Source organism: Malaya genurostris, chromosome 3 (assembly GCF_030247185.1).
Source record: "Malaya genurostris strain Urasoe2022 chromosome 3, Malgen_1.1, whole genome shotgun sequence".
In the NCBI taxonomy this organism is placed as follows: Eukaryota; Metazoa; Arthropoda; class Insecta; order Diptera; family Culicidae; genus Malaya; species Malaya genurostris.
Genome location: NC_080572.1, coordinates 261,576,960 through 261,590,730, shown reverse-complemented (window position 1 = coordinate 261,590,730; position 13,771 = coordinate 261,576,960). Strand labels below are relative to the sequence as shown.

General features: G+C 34.6%; 1 protein-coding gene across 3 annotated transcripts in view; it reads left to right on the top strand.

Annotated features, from left to right (window-relative positions):
* The first annotated feature begins 3,634 nt into the window (after window positions 1–3,634).
* The window catches only part of LOC131437176 (zwei Ig domain protein zig-8-like), a 54,736-nt gene continuing 44,599 nt past the window's right edge, over window positions 3,635–13,771 (top strand). Inside the window, exons 1-2 of one of the 3 annotated variants that reach the window (XM_058606347.1) lie at window positions 3,635–3,933; window positions 4,032–4,606. In XM_058606347.1, the coding sequence (XP_058462330.1) occupies window positions 4,513–4,606 (94 nt within the window). In that variant the 5' untranslated portion in view covers window positions 3,635–3,933; window positions 4,032–4,512. Of the gene's footprint in view, window positions 4,607–13,771 lie in introns of all 3 variants that reach the window. The other 2 variants (XM_058606348.1, XM_058606346.1) reach the window with 2 other exon arrangements.

The window sequence follows — 13,771 nt, the reverse complement described above, 5'->3', positions numbered from 1 at the left end:
CTTCACCTTTCGATTGATGCATATATATCCACATAATGCACACTTAGTCAGAAGTTATAAGCTTAAAAGAAAAAGGGTGCCGGTAACCGAACACTCTCCCCTAATATTTTTATGAAGCCAGTACATCTGTTGTCACAAATTCGCTCAGTACTATTACAGAAAAACTTGCATATGATTCTGAAGACAGATTTAAGAAATTCAAAGTGTTTCCACTTCTTTTTTCGTTATTCTATCGTATCTGAAAAACTGCCAACAATGGTTCTTTGCAAAACATCCAGAATATGATATTTTCAATTAATTATTTTTTAAAACTTGAAAATTCACTTTTCTTTACGTTTCGTCTTAGACTCGTCAGTGCAGAGCAGTTCAAATTGAATTTTCTTAATTGGTCACCCACCGGTAATATATTTTCCGGTAGCGAGCTGTAAAAAAAATGTTCACTGAACGAACTGTAAAATTTATCCAGTTCACTGTCACCTGTCAGAGAACTACACGTTCTCGGTAGATCTGAGAAAATACTACGGAACATTTGTTTTATTTTACGTGGTCTGTAAACTTTAAAATATCATGTGAAAATCTAGAAGTTGAATTCGAATTGTTTTGTGCAAAGCTGAGAATAACACAACGAGCTCATGTTTTCGGGTGATTTTGAGTAAAAAAGATAAGTGAACACAAATAAATAAATATTCATAACATATTCTACTAGAATCGAAACGCTAAAAATGGATATAAGTTTCATTCGTTTATCATAATACATTGTTTACTAGTAGATCTAGAAGTTGTAGTTTACTTGGGGTAGTTTTTTTTTAATACAAAGAATTATCTTTATAAATATTATGTTATGAATATGTTGTTATGTTTATAAATATTATTTGTACATTTTGTTATTCTTCGGTATATGGTAGATTGATAAACAAGTCGGTAAATTGTGCTAGATAGTTTTCGAATACTGCTTTTGTAATGCTATGTTATGTTATTTTATTCATTTATTCATTTATTAAACAAAATCCATCGGACTAATGTCTAAATGGACTAACAGAGTAGGAAAAAGCCCATCTGAGTTGAAACAAATTTATGTCATTCTCAGGTAGGCATAAAACCGCTATCTTTTAAAGACAATCACAAACAATGACATTATAAGTATACAACAACTTAAAAGCTAGTACAAACGACTCATGGCAAAGAGCTCGCTTACACATCTCATCCAAGTCAGTCGATATAACAAAACCGCTTACGTTCGGGACAAGAGAAACCAAGTACAGTATTGTGCAGTGAACAAAAGAACGACCTCGAAATGAGTGAACCAAACGAACAAAAGCTACCGCCGACAGGAAAGAATACAATTGTTGTTGACTTCAGGCAGTGTAAAATTCGACCTTCGATACGAGAACTTGAAGGTTGACTTAAGGAACAGATGCATCTTGACATTAAACGTGTGCATTTACTTCAATGCAATAAGACGAACAATGTTGTTTACATCCAGTTTTAAAAAGAGTTGGATGCAATTCAATTCGCAAAAGACAATAACAATGTGCAATATGTGGAGCACGAGAACATTGAGTACAACATTCCAGTACATATGGAAGGTAGTGCTATAGAAGTGCGTGTGCATGATCTTCCCTCAAGCGTCACCGATGCATATATTCGCAAAACTATGTCCCAATACGGAGAGATTCTCTCTATCGAGAAAGAAAAGTGGAAGAATTTTTTCCCCGGTATTCTAAATGGCGTACGTTTGTTACGCGTACACTTGAAGAGGCCTATACCTTCGTATGTGATTTTCGGTCAAGATACAAGAATTCCGAGCAAATCACTTATTACCTATGACAATCAGATGGCCACATGTCAGTATTGTCAAAAAGCTGTTCATGTTATGTTATGTTATGTTATGTTATGTTATGTTATGTTATGTTATGTTATGTTATGTTATGTTATGTTATGTTATGTTATGTTATGTTATGTTATGTTATGTTATGTTATGTTATGTTATGTTATGTTATGTTATGTTATGTTATGTTATGTTATGTTATGTTATGTTATGTTATGTTATGTTATGTTTTGTTATGTTATGTTATGTTATGTTTTGTTATGTTATGTTATGTTATGTTATGTTATGTTATGTTATGTTATGTTATGTTATGCTATGTTATGTTATGTTATGTTATGTTATGTTATGTTATGTTATGTTATGTTATGTTATGTTATGTTATGTTATGTTATGTTATGTTATGTTATGTTATGTTATGTTATGTTATGTTATGTTATGTTATGTTATGTTATGTTATGTTATGTTATGTTATGTTATGTTATGTTATGTTGATATAAAAATCCTTTTCATGAAAAAATATTGTGCAAGCTAATATGTTAAATAGCTTGATAATTATTATCCGGGTGCTACCATTATTGACAGGTATGCAGAATTTAAATGTGGTCGTGCAAACACCGATGATATACTAAGCTCTGGTCGTCCTAATGAAGCTACTGTTGCGGTAAACAAAGTTGCAGGAGATAGCTGACATTGTCTTGTTATTAAAAAGTAGTGTATTCTGAATTTCGCATGAGCTTTTGAATATAGCTCTCAACAACTTACCGTTACGGTGGCAAATATTAATGAACTGAAATTCAAATCGCTGCAGCACCCACCTTATTCACCAGATTAAGCCCACAGCGACTCTTTTATGTTCTCAAACTCAGAAAATTTGCTTGCTGAATAGAGTTTTGCATCGAATTATGAGGCCATCGTTGAGACTGAAGCATTGTTTTAGATTAAAAAGAAATGGCGGTATGAAAGAGGTGTTGGAATGTTGGACCGTCATTGGAATAATTGTATTGTTATACTTGAAGAGCAAATTGATAAATTAAACCAATATTTGAACGACAAAAAACTGTTGTCTTCTTTATCAGACCGCGTACCATTTGATCGACAAAACCTGATTTTATTGAGTCTAGAAATGATGATTTTTTTAACTCTAGTGATCTTTGTCCAGTTCCAATAAGAAAATTCTGTTATCCGAGAATGTTTTGATGGGAGAATGTAGGCAGATGTCAAAGTTAATTGAGTGACAATTTGTATCGATTGATTTCGATACACGGTGAGTAAATACTACATCTTTTTAAAAACCGACGGAAGCAAATTTAAGAACAATATAGCTATGATGTGTATATATCTTTTTGTGAATTATGTTCTATAAGTGAATTACACTCTTCATGTTGTGCTATTAATAATTATAATGCGTAAACTTAGATTGTCATGTTTCAGAGCAAGTTCGAAACAATAATTTTGATGCAATATCTTTTTTCAATATCAAGACTAAAATATATTGAACTAGATCATTTACAATTGATGTGACTAATTCATCTCAGTTCGTGATATTTGTATAGATTATAGAGATTCTAACCCAACATCATTATATTCATAATTCAAGGTACAAATGCAGGAAAGCATCAAATTATCTCACTCAAGATTTGATGCACCGTTTTTTTTATTTCAACCATGTTTTGAAGTGAAATTATTCTACTAAACTCACCGACCACATGCCATAATTTCGAGAGAGTGAAGGATCCGGAGAAAAATTTTCATTTTTTCTTGTCAAGCTACTTGCGCCTGGCTAATTTTAGTCACTCGCAGCTCAGCCCTCGCGCCGAAAGCATGTTCGCGTTCGCAGTTGTGCCCCTTCAGATAGTTTATGCTACTCAATTTCAATCATTAACCATAAAGTGTGCCGACTGTTAGCGGGTGCCGTTCGATTAGTTTGTCACATCGGAATAATTGAATGATTGTTACTTCTCCCGATGACAGCCACTAAACGGAAAAGCGCCGTTATCAGCACTGAATAATAGTGATGCGTGAAGATTTCAAGCCAATTGAGACGAATAAGCAACGAAAAGTTTCGTGGAAATAATTTGACGAAATGATGACAAATGTGTTCGAAGGTCCTCCATGGTGAAATTTGTCGTGCTAAATTTTCTGTTGTTGTGCAAAAGTTCTAATTATATTTTAATTAATTAATTACGCTTCATTTTGATAGCAGCCAGCAGAATAGCAAATCCCGCATTAGTGAGAAGTGTCAGTTCACGAAATTCAACCGACCGACCGAACAAGTGAGTTTAACGAAGCGAACAATTCGCTGCGGAGCCAAATGCAAGATGCGGTTACTGGCAAACGCGAACAGCATATGTCCCTGAAGTATGTAGTTTCGCCTGGTGATACATGGATACATGGGTACACCAAGAGAAGGATGAGTGCTTATGTTACATGTTGCTATTCGGGCAAACAATTTCATACCGGTCTGCTCCTGAGTGCGACGGGTTGATCCGTAGACACGAGATAGTAGTTCACGTCCAGGGAGGTACGGTCAGATGCAACTATAATCCTTTCTGCATTGCTTATCTGTGAAAAAAACGGATAGTACCTGCTTGATACTGAAAATTATTGTTCGATGCTAGATTGGTGCAAGTATCTTGATTGTCATCGTGTGTCTGGTGTTCAGAAATTAATCTAAAATGTAAATTATGTTCCGATACAACTATACTCACTTTTGTCATCAAATATATCGCTGCTGTTCTACTGGTAGGATACTCTTGTTGTTAGTATTGATCACATTAGGTGAGTATCCAAGTTCAATAGACGTGATTTATATTTACACTGTTCATTATGCCACAGAAATTAACATGATCTGGTCGATTAATCTGATATCATATAATAATAGTTTCATCTGAATGATAGGATTTGGAGTTTCCTGGAATAAATTTACATAACATTCATCAATTTCCGATAGTTTGAAATCAATATCATCACTGCGTCGATACGACATTCAACATTAATCTTGATTTGTGATCTCTTGTGATTGAGTAGCAATGTGTACTGATAGAGGTCAGTTCGCATTAATCCCATTAGAAATTGAGCTAGATAATATTGTCAAATTAAATCAACTAAATTTTACAACGGTTCAAGAAACGGTAAAGAAAAATAAATAGAAATTTTTTCAGTGATTTTCACATTTTTTTGTTTGCGTTTAGTATCGATATCGGAAGTAACTGATCTTTATTTTCGAAATTGAGCACTATATGCTAGAGCATGAGAACGACTTCTTAGTGAATGACAAGTTTTGTAACGAAACGATGGAGTCGATTTCTATAAACATTATGCGACGAAGTATTTTTTTAATTGTTTCAGTTTGACGGTGAATTTTATTCAAAGTATTATGTGTGTATGACCGAAAAAAAGAGAGAAAGAGCGAAAGAAAAAGAAAACCAGAGAGCGATAGTCTTAAAATCTTTATGAATTTTAATGTTTTCGTCATTCGACTAACATTACACTACCGTAATTTGCTATCGCACTAATTTGGATACAGAAACTCCGCTTCACTAGTATTAACCAGTATCGAACTTACTACATGGAATTAAAAGTCTCGGTCCTATCACAGAAAAGACGTGAAAATTTTTGTTGAGAACAAGCCTCTAGATGGCCCAATACCAAATTTCATGACAATCTATCCACTAGTGCTTGAATAACAATTGATCGTGTCAGACGAGTTCTAGTTTTCATCAAGCTATGAAAAAGACGAGTTTCGCATTCATTTCATTCAACAGTGAAATTGAATGATTTGCGGTACGGATTGGTCCACCATCTCCCGTATTCTCTAGACCTGGCCCCCAACGACTATTATCTATTTCCAAACCGAAACAGTCGAATGCTTAGGTCATTGCAGAAATGGAAGCCTACTTCGAAGGTCTTGACAAATCATTTTTTTCTAGAGGGCATCAAAATCTTGAAAAACCGATGGGTCAAGTGTATGGATATTATACTGAAGAATGAAAAAGTTTTCACGGTAAAACATCTACTTTTTCTTTGTTAGGCCTGGGTCTTCAAATTCCATGTAGTATATTCCATCATCAGTTTTCCGGAAGCAACACAGTTGAATATTTTGACTTATTTACGATCCCCTAATCGAATAACTGATGTTCAAACCTATCAATTCACAACTAATATTCGAACATTATTTTAAATTTGCGTTAAGACATTGAAATCAACTAAAATTTTACTTCAACAACCTTCAAGAGGAACCGATAGATGCATCAAACAGCGGAAAATAAAAATTTGCGAATAGTATCCCCCAGAGATAATAACTCACTCTACCAGAGAGTTACCAAAGCCAATTCTAGAAAGCGCTCTGAAGCAATTTTGCCGTGTACAAACATATTATAGATTGTACAATTTTGCACACTTTTCTAAAAATCAATTCAATAACAGTATACTAATCTAAACAAATCCGATTGATTTTTATCTATTTTGATGATTATAATCGTAAATGAAACATTATTCAGATCAATGCACTTGAGGTGAAATATAGCGTAGTGCGCGCGTCGCGTTTTTTGATCAAAAACTAGACAGAATTTCGAAAAACCAGAAACACTAAAGGTTTCACAATTACATTTATCACAACCAGTGCAGTAAAACTTTATTCAATTCATTTGAAACTGAATGTGGAACACATTGACGATCACCCCACTGTAGTAAACTTCACACTTTGACACACACAACGTTCCCTGAGGTACCTAACGGGGAGCGTTCAGTTCTTCACTCGTCTCTCTTCCAATCGAAGCTCAGTTTTACCACCGTCAGTTGATCTCTTGAAGTAGCAAAACATCTACTTCAATGGTGTAAGAGCGGCCTTCAAATGTGGTTCATGTAAACATTCGAATTTGCTCTAGATAATAGATGAAAAACAAATTAGATAACTGAAATATCATTTACAGAATATACATAAATTAATAGTTTCCTCCTTCAGTTTTCATTTTTAATACTTTACTTCATTCATAATTCTATTCATTTGAACTTGCTCACTACCAAGAGCGAAGACAATGATGCAGCTAGACTACTTGCACTTGAAACTGAGCAAGCAAAACTTCAAATGACTAGGTACGATTATTCAACTGACGATGAATTCTAGGAGCTTCACTCTAAAAATGACAGCAAAAGTTAAATTAATTAGTTGGAATATGCTGACTCTCAGTGCCCATAAATTTCATTTTCATCTTATATTATTCGATTGAAAATGAAATTTTATCGCACTGATCACAACTAAGTATTCTTAGAGCTTTGAAATTTTGCTGAGCAAAGCCGTAATTGGTTTTCCAAATGTATAAACGGTTACGGTTCCGTTCCACGGAGATGATTTTAGAACTAAAAATAGTGTTTGAAGCAAAATTTCAAAAACATCTTAAAAAGCAACTCAAAATTATAAAACTTTAGCCGAAATAACCGATATTTAAAAAAGTTCCAAGTGAATTTCATAAACTTTTTATCATTTTCTATATTGCTTGCGCGTTGCTGTTTCATATGGTGGTGGTGTGAAGAATTCACAGTGGGTTCGGTGGCGTTATATCTTGAGCAAAAATTACATATACAAAAATGACACGAATTTTTGCAAATGGATATTTTCTAAAGTAACTAACGTTTATAACTCTAGTAATGCCCAACTCTGATTAACTCAATGCATTGATGTTGCTGAAACAATAATGCTTCGTTGTCTAGTGCACACAGAGAAAAATATTGTAAAAGAAACTAAATTATAGTTTCACGCCACGATTTATTTCATTGAAATAGTGACAAAAGAAAATTTAGTTTAATATAGAAATATTGTTGCTTGAAACTACAAAACTATATATTTGATTTTTCTCAATGGATTAGTTTGTTTCAATAAATATTTTGATATTATGCGCTCCTGTCAATTTCTTGACAAACCATTTCATAGTAACTTCTAGTACTTTCCGAATCTGTTTAAAATGAACTACTTTTGATAAAGGTTATTGTGCTTTGAATTTATTAACTTGGCAGTTGGAATAAATGATAAGATGTAAACATAAAATGATTAGTAATTCAACATACGCTTTTGTTCGTCATTTTTCTTAAATACAGATTTCTTTCAAGGTAATTTTTAAAACTTACTTTATTTCGACTTTAATTCATGTTCAAATAGTTATATACTTTCTACGGTAGTTGGGTCCTTTTTCGTGGGATGAACGAATTTTTCGCATGCCATTATCAAGCTTCTGGTATATTAATTTTTCTTGTATCAAATTATTCGGCGCTATATCATTCCGGTCAAAGTAGAGATCCTGCATCAAATATCAAATCTACTGACTGTTTTGTCATTTTAAACAAGCTCCATTTCTCTGCGTGTGTTATACAGTAGATATTACTTCAGATTGTTGCAAACCTAAAAATTAAACTTATACAGACAACTGAATGAAATGAATATAAGCCAAGTATTATCTTTAATTTAGAAAATTGAAACATATATCATTCATATATCCTGGGTCCAGAATCACAATTTGAAAATATGTACATTTATTAAAAATGTATTTATTTGGTACATTTTCGTTGTCTAGTGAATGTTCAGTAATTTCTTATTTCAACGATCTTTTAATCGCTAATGAAATTAACCACGCTCTCTTTTGCAGTGAATTACTATTTGGTTCGGATAGTAAACAGCAAACGACCTTTGCCTTTACTTTCTGACATATCAGAGACTCGGATGACTCGTATCGCTAAGATGCCTAAGTTCGACTCCTCTGGTAGAAGGTGAAAGTTTAGATACGAGAAGCCTTCTGCTTACTTAAATGACCCTTGTCACGTCTCACTTTTCCGCACTTTATTCTTCACATCCTTGCTCTTCCTTGAGTACTATGGCTCTATAATTTCATATTCTTTCTCTTCTTATAAACTCTAGTTAGTTTGATATCGTTTAAAACCGAAAAAAAAAACTATTTGGTACTGGTGAAGGTACCTAAAATACTTGAATATTTTCTTGTTCTTAATCGTCCTTCAGAAGAAGAAACTATATTTGCTATGTTAGCATGTTAGTCAACACATGTAAATATAACCTCAAGTAAGTCAATTACAAATACTAATGATTCATAGTTTTAGTGTAATAGTAAAAGGAAGGAGTGTATCGAAAATAAGCTATCCACATACATTTGTATTGTAGGCATGTATTTGTGATGGTTTTTTATGCTCAGATGCATGCTGTGCGTTTGGCTGTCAGCTTTCGTTTGTTTACTTTTTTGTGCGGTTGAAATTCTGCGTTTTCAAAATGTCGCGTATTGAAAAGGAAGTGAAAATTAAGGTTCTGAACACATGGCTAAGTGAGAAGGGTATTACTATGCTAAAATTGGCGAAGCGGTTTGGAATTTATCATGCCAGTGTTAAAACCATCATTAATAAGTTTGGGGAACCCGCTACTTCAAACCCGAAACTGGACCAGGAAGTGGTATCTCTAATCATGAAGAACAAATCAATGTCGATACGTGATTTGGTCTAAAAAGCAGGAACGAGTGTCGGAATGAAGTCAACCATTTTTTGAACTACCGGAACTATAAATGCAGAAATCTATCGATCTGAATATCTCAAGAAGAGATTACTGCCTCTATATAAGAAGCATAGTACAACTCCACTATTTTCGCCGGATTTAGCGTCGGCTCACTATGCCAAAACCACTCTCAATTGGCTTGCGGAAAAGGGTATAAATTTCGTTGAAAAAAATATCAACTCAATCAATAACAATAAAAATTCGAATTGGGATAAATTTGAGATTTACAAATCCGTTCTGAATCAATAAGAATTTCTTTTTTTTACAAGCCAACAAAACGTGTGGTAGGTCCCCTGCGCTAAATCGCTGAAAATGTTCCTAATTTATATAAGTCGGTTATGCCTGTTAGACTTTGTGCGACGATTCATTCAACTCAAGCGGTTAAAATTTGCGCGCATTTTATGGGACTACATTTTACCTATCACCAGTCTGTCACTAATGATTTTAGTTTTCCGGGAGATTCCCTAACCCTGGTAGTTTTTTTTTTTGGTGGTTGCTTTCTGTTATTTTTAATGTTCGAAAGTAATAGAGAATTTCACTGAAGATTTATCAATCCACTTTTATTGTGATTTTATTTAAGATGTTGATGTGCTCAAGATTTTAACAATACTGCAGATGTTTTTAACACTAGTCTAATGAAAAAATTAGTCACCAAATAGACTGTCACCGCCTGGTTTTCTAATTCAAGTATGAGCCGCACTATCATGCCTTATTCTTCACGAAAGGGAACAAATAGAAGTCGTTAGGTGCCAAGTCAGGAATATACGGTGGGTGGCCCATTAATTCGACGTTTTGAGTGCTCAAATATTCGGTTGTTTGAGCCGATGTGTAAGATTGTCGTGATGAAGAATGATTCTGTGTTTTGCGTTTGTTTTCTATATTTCACGTAAAACCTCTGGCAAGCAAATGGTGGTATATCAATCAGAATTGACGGTCTTACAATCCTCTACAGCAACGGTAGCGGTATGGCCGTTTATACCGAGAAAACAAGACACCATTTTCTTTAAAGTGCTTCGAGCGCGAACAACTTTTGTTTGATTTGGTTCTTCTTGGAACACCCATACAGTCGATAAATGTTTAGTTTCGGGCTCATATGAGATAATCCATGTTTCGTCACTTGTGTAGATGTTATACACTAAATTTGGAGCACCACGAATAATTTTTTCAGCACTTCTATGCATCAATCGACACGAGTCTTTTTTGAGCGATTTTCAAATTATGTGGAATCTATAGTGAACAAATTTTTTTCCCGACTAAATGTTCATGCAAAATAACATATAAGCTTTGCACACTAATACCCAAGGCTGCCTGCATTTCACGGTACGTCACATGGCGATTTTCCATTATCAGAATTTTCACAGCATCGATGGTTTCTGGCAAAACAACTGATTTTGGACGATCTTCTTTGAATTCATCGACAAGCAAACTACGACCACGATTGAATTCGTTCTACCAGTTTTTTACAGTCGCATAGGGTGGTGCTACTCTGCCAAAAGTCAAACTAAGTTGATTTAACCACTCTTGAATTTTTAATCCACGACGAAAATCGTAATAAATCGTTGTACGAAAATGTTCCATTTTTATGCTGAGGTAAAATTTTCAACTCCCTGTAAACAAAACAAATAGCGCTCAAGTGACAGAATTTTCTGTAGATGGTAAGGAGTGTATCGAAAATAAGCCATCCACAAATTTTTCTTTCAAATCATAATAAAAAACGACATTTTATTCAAACTAAAATTTGATCCTTTATTGTACGAGGTTAAACTTGAGCGTAATGAAAACCGAATGAAATTTAAGTTAATCCTTCACGAAAGGTTTTTGAGTCCTCCTTTACATAAGTCTCATCGTCCATCAAAACGCATGCATCCGGACACTGCAAAAGACGCGAATACAATTTCCGGGCCCTGGTTGCTGCTCGCTTCTTCTGTTCTACACTTTGTTCCGAGATTTTCTGCTTCTTGAAGGTCTTCAGGTGATTTCGCCTCTTGATACGCTGGATCATTCTGACACTCGTTACTGCTTTTTTGGCCAAATCACGTGTTGACATTGATTTGTTCTTCATGATTAGAGATACCATTTTCTGGTTCAGTTTCGGGTTGGAAGTACCGGGTTTTCTGCCTCTTCCTGGTAGCTTATCCAAAGAATAGTATTCTCCAAACTTATTAATGATGGTTTTAACACTGGCATGATGAATTCCAAACCGCTTCGCCAATTTTAGCATAGTAATACCCTTCTCACTTAGCCAAGTGTCCAGAACCTTAATTTTCACTTCCTTTTCAATACGCGATATTTTGAAAACGCAGAATTTCAACCGCACGAACAAGTAAACAAACGAAAGCTGACAGCCAAACGCACAGCATGCTGTGATCTGAACATAAAAAACCATCACAAATACATGCGTACAACACAAATGTATGTGGATAGCTTATTTTCGATACACTCCTTATTAGTTAAAAATGTCAAACTTTATGATGGAAACATCAAATCCACCGGGCAATATTTAGTGTTGCCTAGGCAACGTACAAGATAACCCCTCATGTGTTCCGCAAAATGTACAACTGCAAACATCAAAAACCTGTTGCTATCCACCCAGTGGTATTATGAATAACATATTTGATTATCAAAGTTCCTGAATGACTACTATATATTGACGATCAGAAAGTCGTCACTAAGTATGCTTCTTTCGGTACTGCAGTAAATATAAGGCACTTTGGTGCAAAAAGTGTTTGTTTGCATTATTAGCGACTTTAACCATTCATTCGTGCAGTTCAAAAGTGTTTTGTAAGTAGCTTTAACTATGCGTCTGTTTAGCAGTTTATGTTGAACAATTAGCTGGTGTTAGCTAATTCGAAGACGAAATTTTAGAATATGTCATGATAAGTTTTTAGACCACTCTAATTGAATACAACATAGGTTTTGTAAATTTTATTTAAAATCATGCGTCTCCATTAAAAAATCCACTTCTACTTAGCGTAAAATCAACGCATAGTTAATATCATAAAGACTTCGCTTATTACATTTCTATAAAAACGAAAAAAAGTTGATGTTTGAACAATTTTGAAGGGAGTGAAATTTTTTCTTATTCGACACACAAGCCTACTGCGATCGTTGTTCTCGAATGTCTTTAAAATGGCTGAGTGCAAAAAACGGATACGTGCAACTTAGTTTAGAAAACCCGATTTAGATACAGTATTCAGTTAAACAATTTAAATAGCATATTAGAAACACTTTGCCAACAACTGACACTTAAACGTAATACACCTCGTTAATTAAATTAACATGAAAAATTTTATACCAAAAGCAATCTGTTGCAAAGTTTTGTTTTTCGTCACGATTAATCTTTCACCATTCGGTGGTGGCAGACAGCCTCATACTAAATCCGTATTATCGCAAACAAATGTTGCTTCTGAAATTCAACGATCGCGCAATGGTTCCTCAGCGCAGAGAACTCAATGTGACACATCTTGAAGCTATAACTCGTGTTTTTTTCTTTTCCCTCATCAACATTTATTTGATACGTTGTAGGTTCGTCAACGTATTCGGGCAATATACATTTGAACTTTTTGGAGCACAACAATTCTCGTTACGGTTGGGACAGCTCCCTGTTTATTTGCAAAAAAAAAAAGAACAAATTGCAATCGGGAATGTCATAATTACAGACAGCCTGATCATTCCGTTTGGGGCTAATGTGGCGGAAGTTATCCTCTCTTTCGACAACGGGAATGGGCTAGAACTCGTTTCATTCCTATAGAAACTCGCCCGTGCAGAACGGCAACGGACTTTCTGTGGTTGTCACTTTATAGGTGTGCAAACCTTCAGCAATTTGAAACCACAGCTAATAAAGTGGAAAAGTGTCTGTTTGTCATCAACACATTGCCTGACGGTTTGCTTCTGCCGTAGAAACACGGCGATTTCGTTCGGTAGCCACATATATTGTGTATGTGTCACAGGCATCGTGAAGCTGTCGGTGCCATGCTGTTTGAATTCAAGCAATGAACTGAAAGGCGAAGAATTTATCGCAGCCGTCTTTCGGTCTGACTTATGCGGCAAAGGAAATTGAAAATTGTGGCGAGACATCGTTTGTTTTTCAGTGAACCGTGAGAGCATCTATTTGTTTTGGCCTGAAGGATCAAAATAACCAATAATTTTTTAAACATGTTGAACGTACATTGGGAACTAACCTACATTCTAGTGTCTGACAAAAATAAAATCGAGTTCCTAAAACAATTTTTGAACAACGATATGAGACTCCTTGAGATTCGGAAACCATCTCTGATTTCGTTTTATTATTCTGCAATTTACATATTTAATTTAGGTTTTGTATAAATTTTATAACGTAAACTTAAAACAAAACAACACAACAATAAAAAAAATGTGCCGGAAAAAAGTTCAAACCC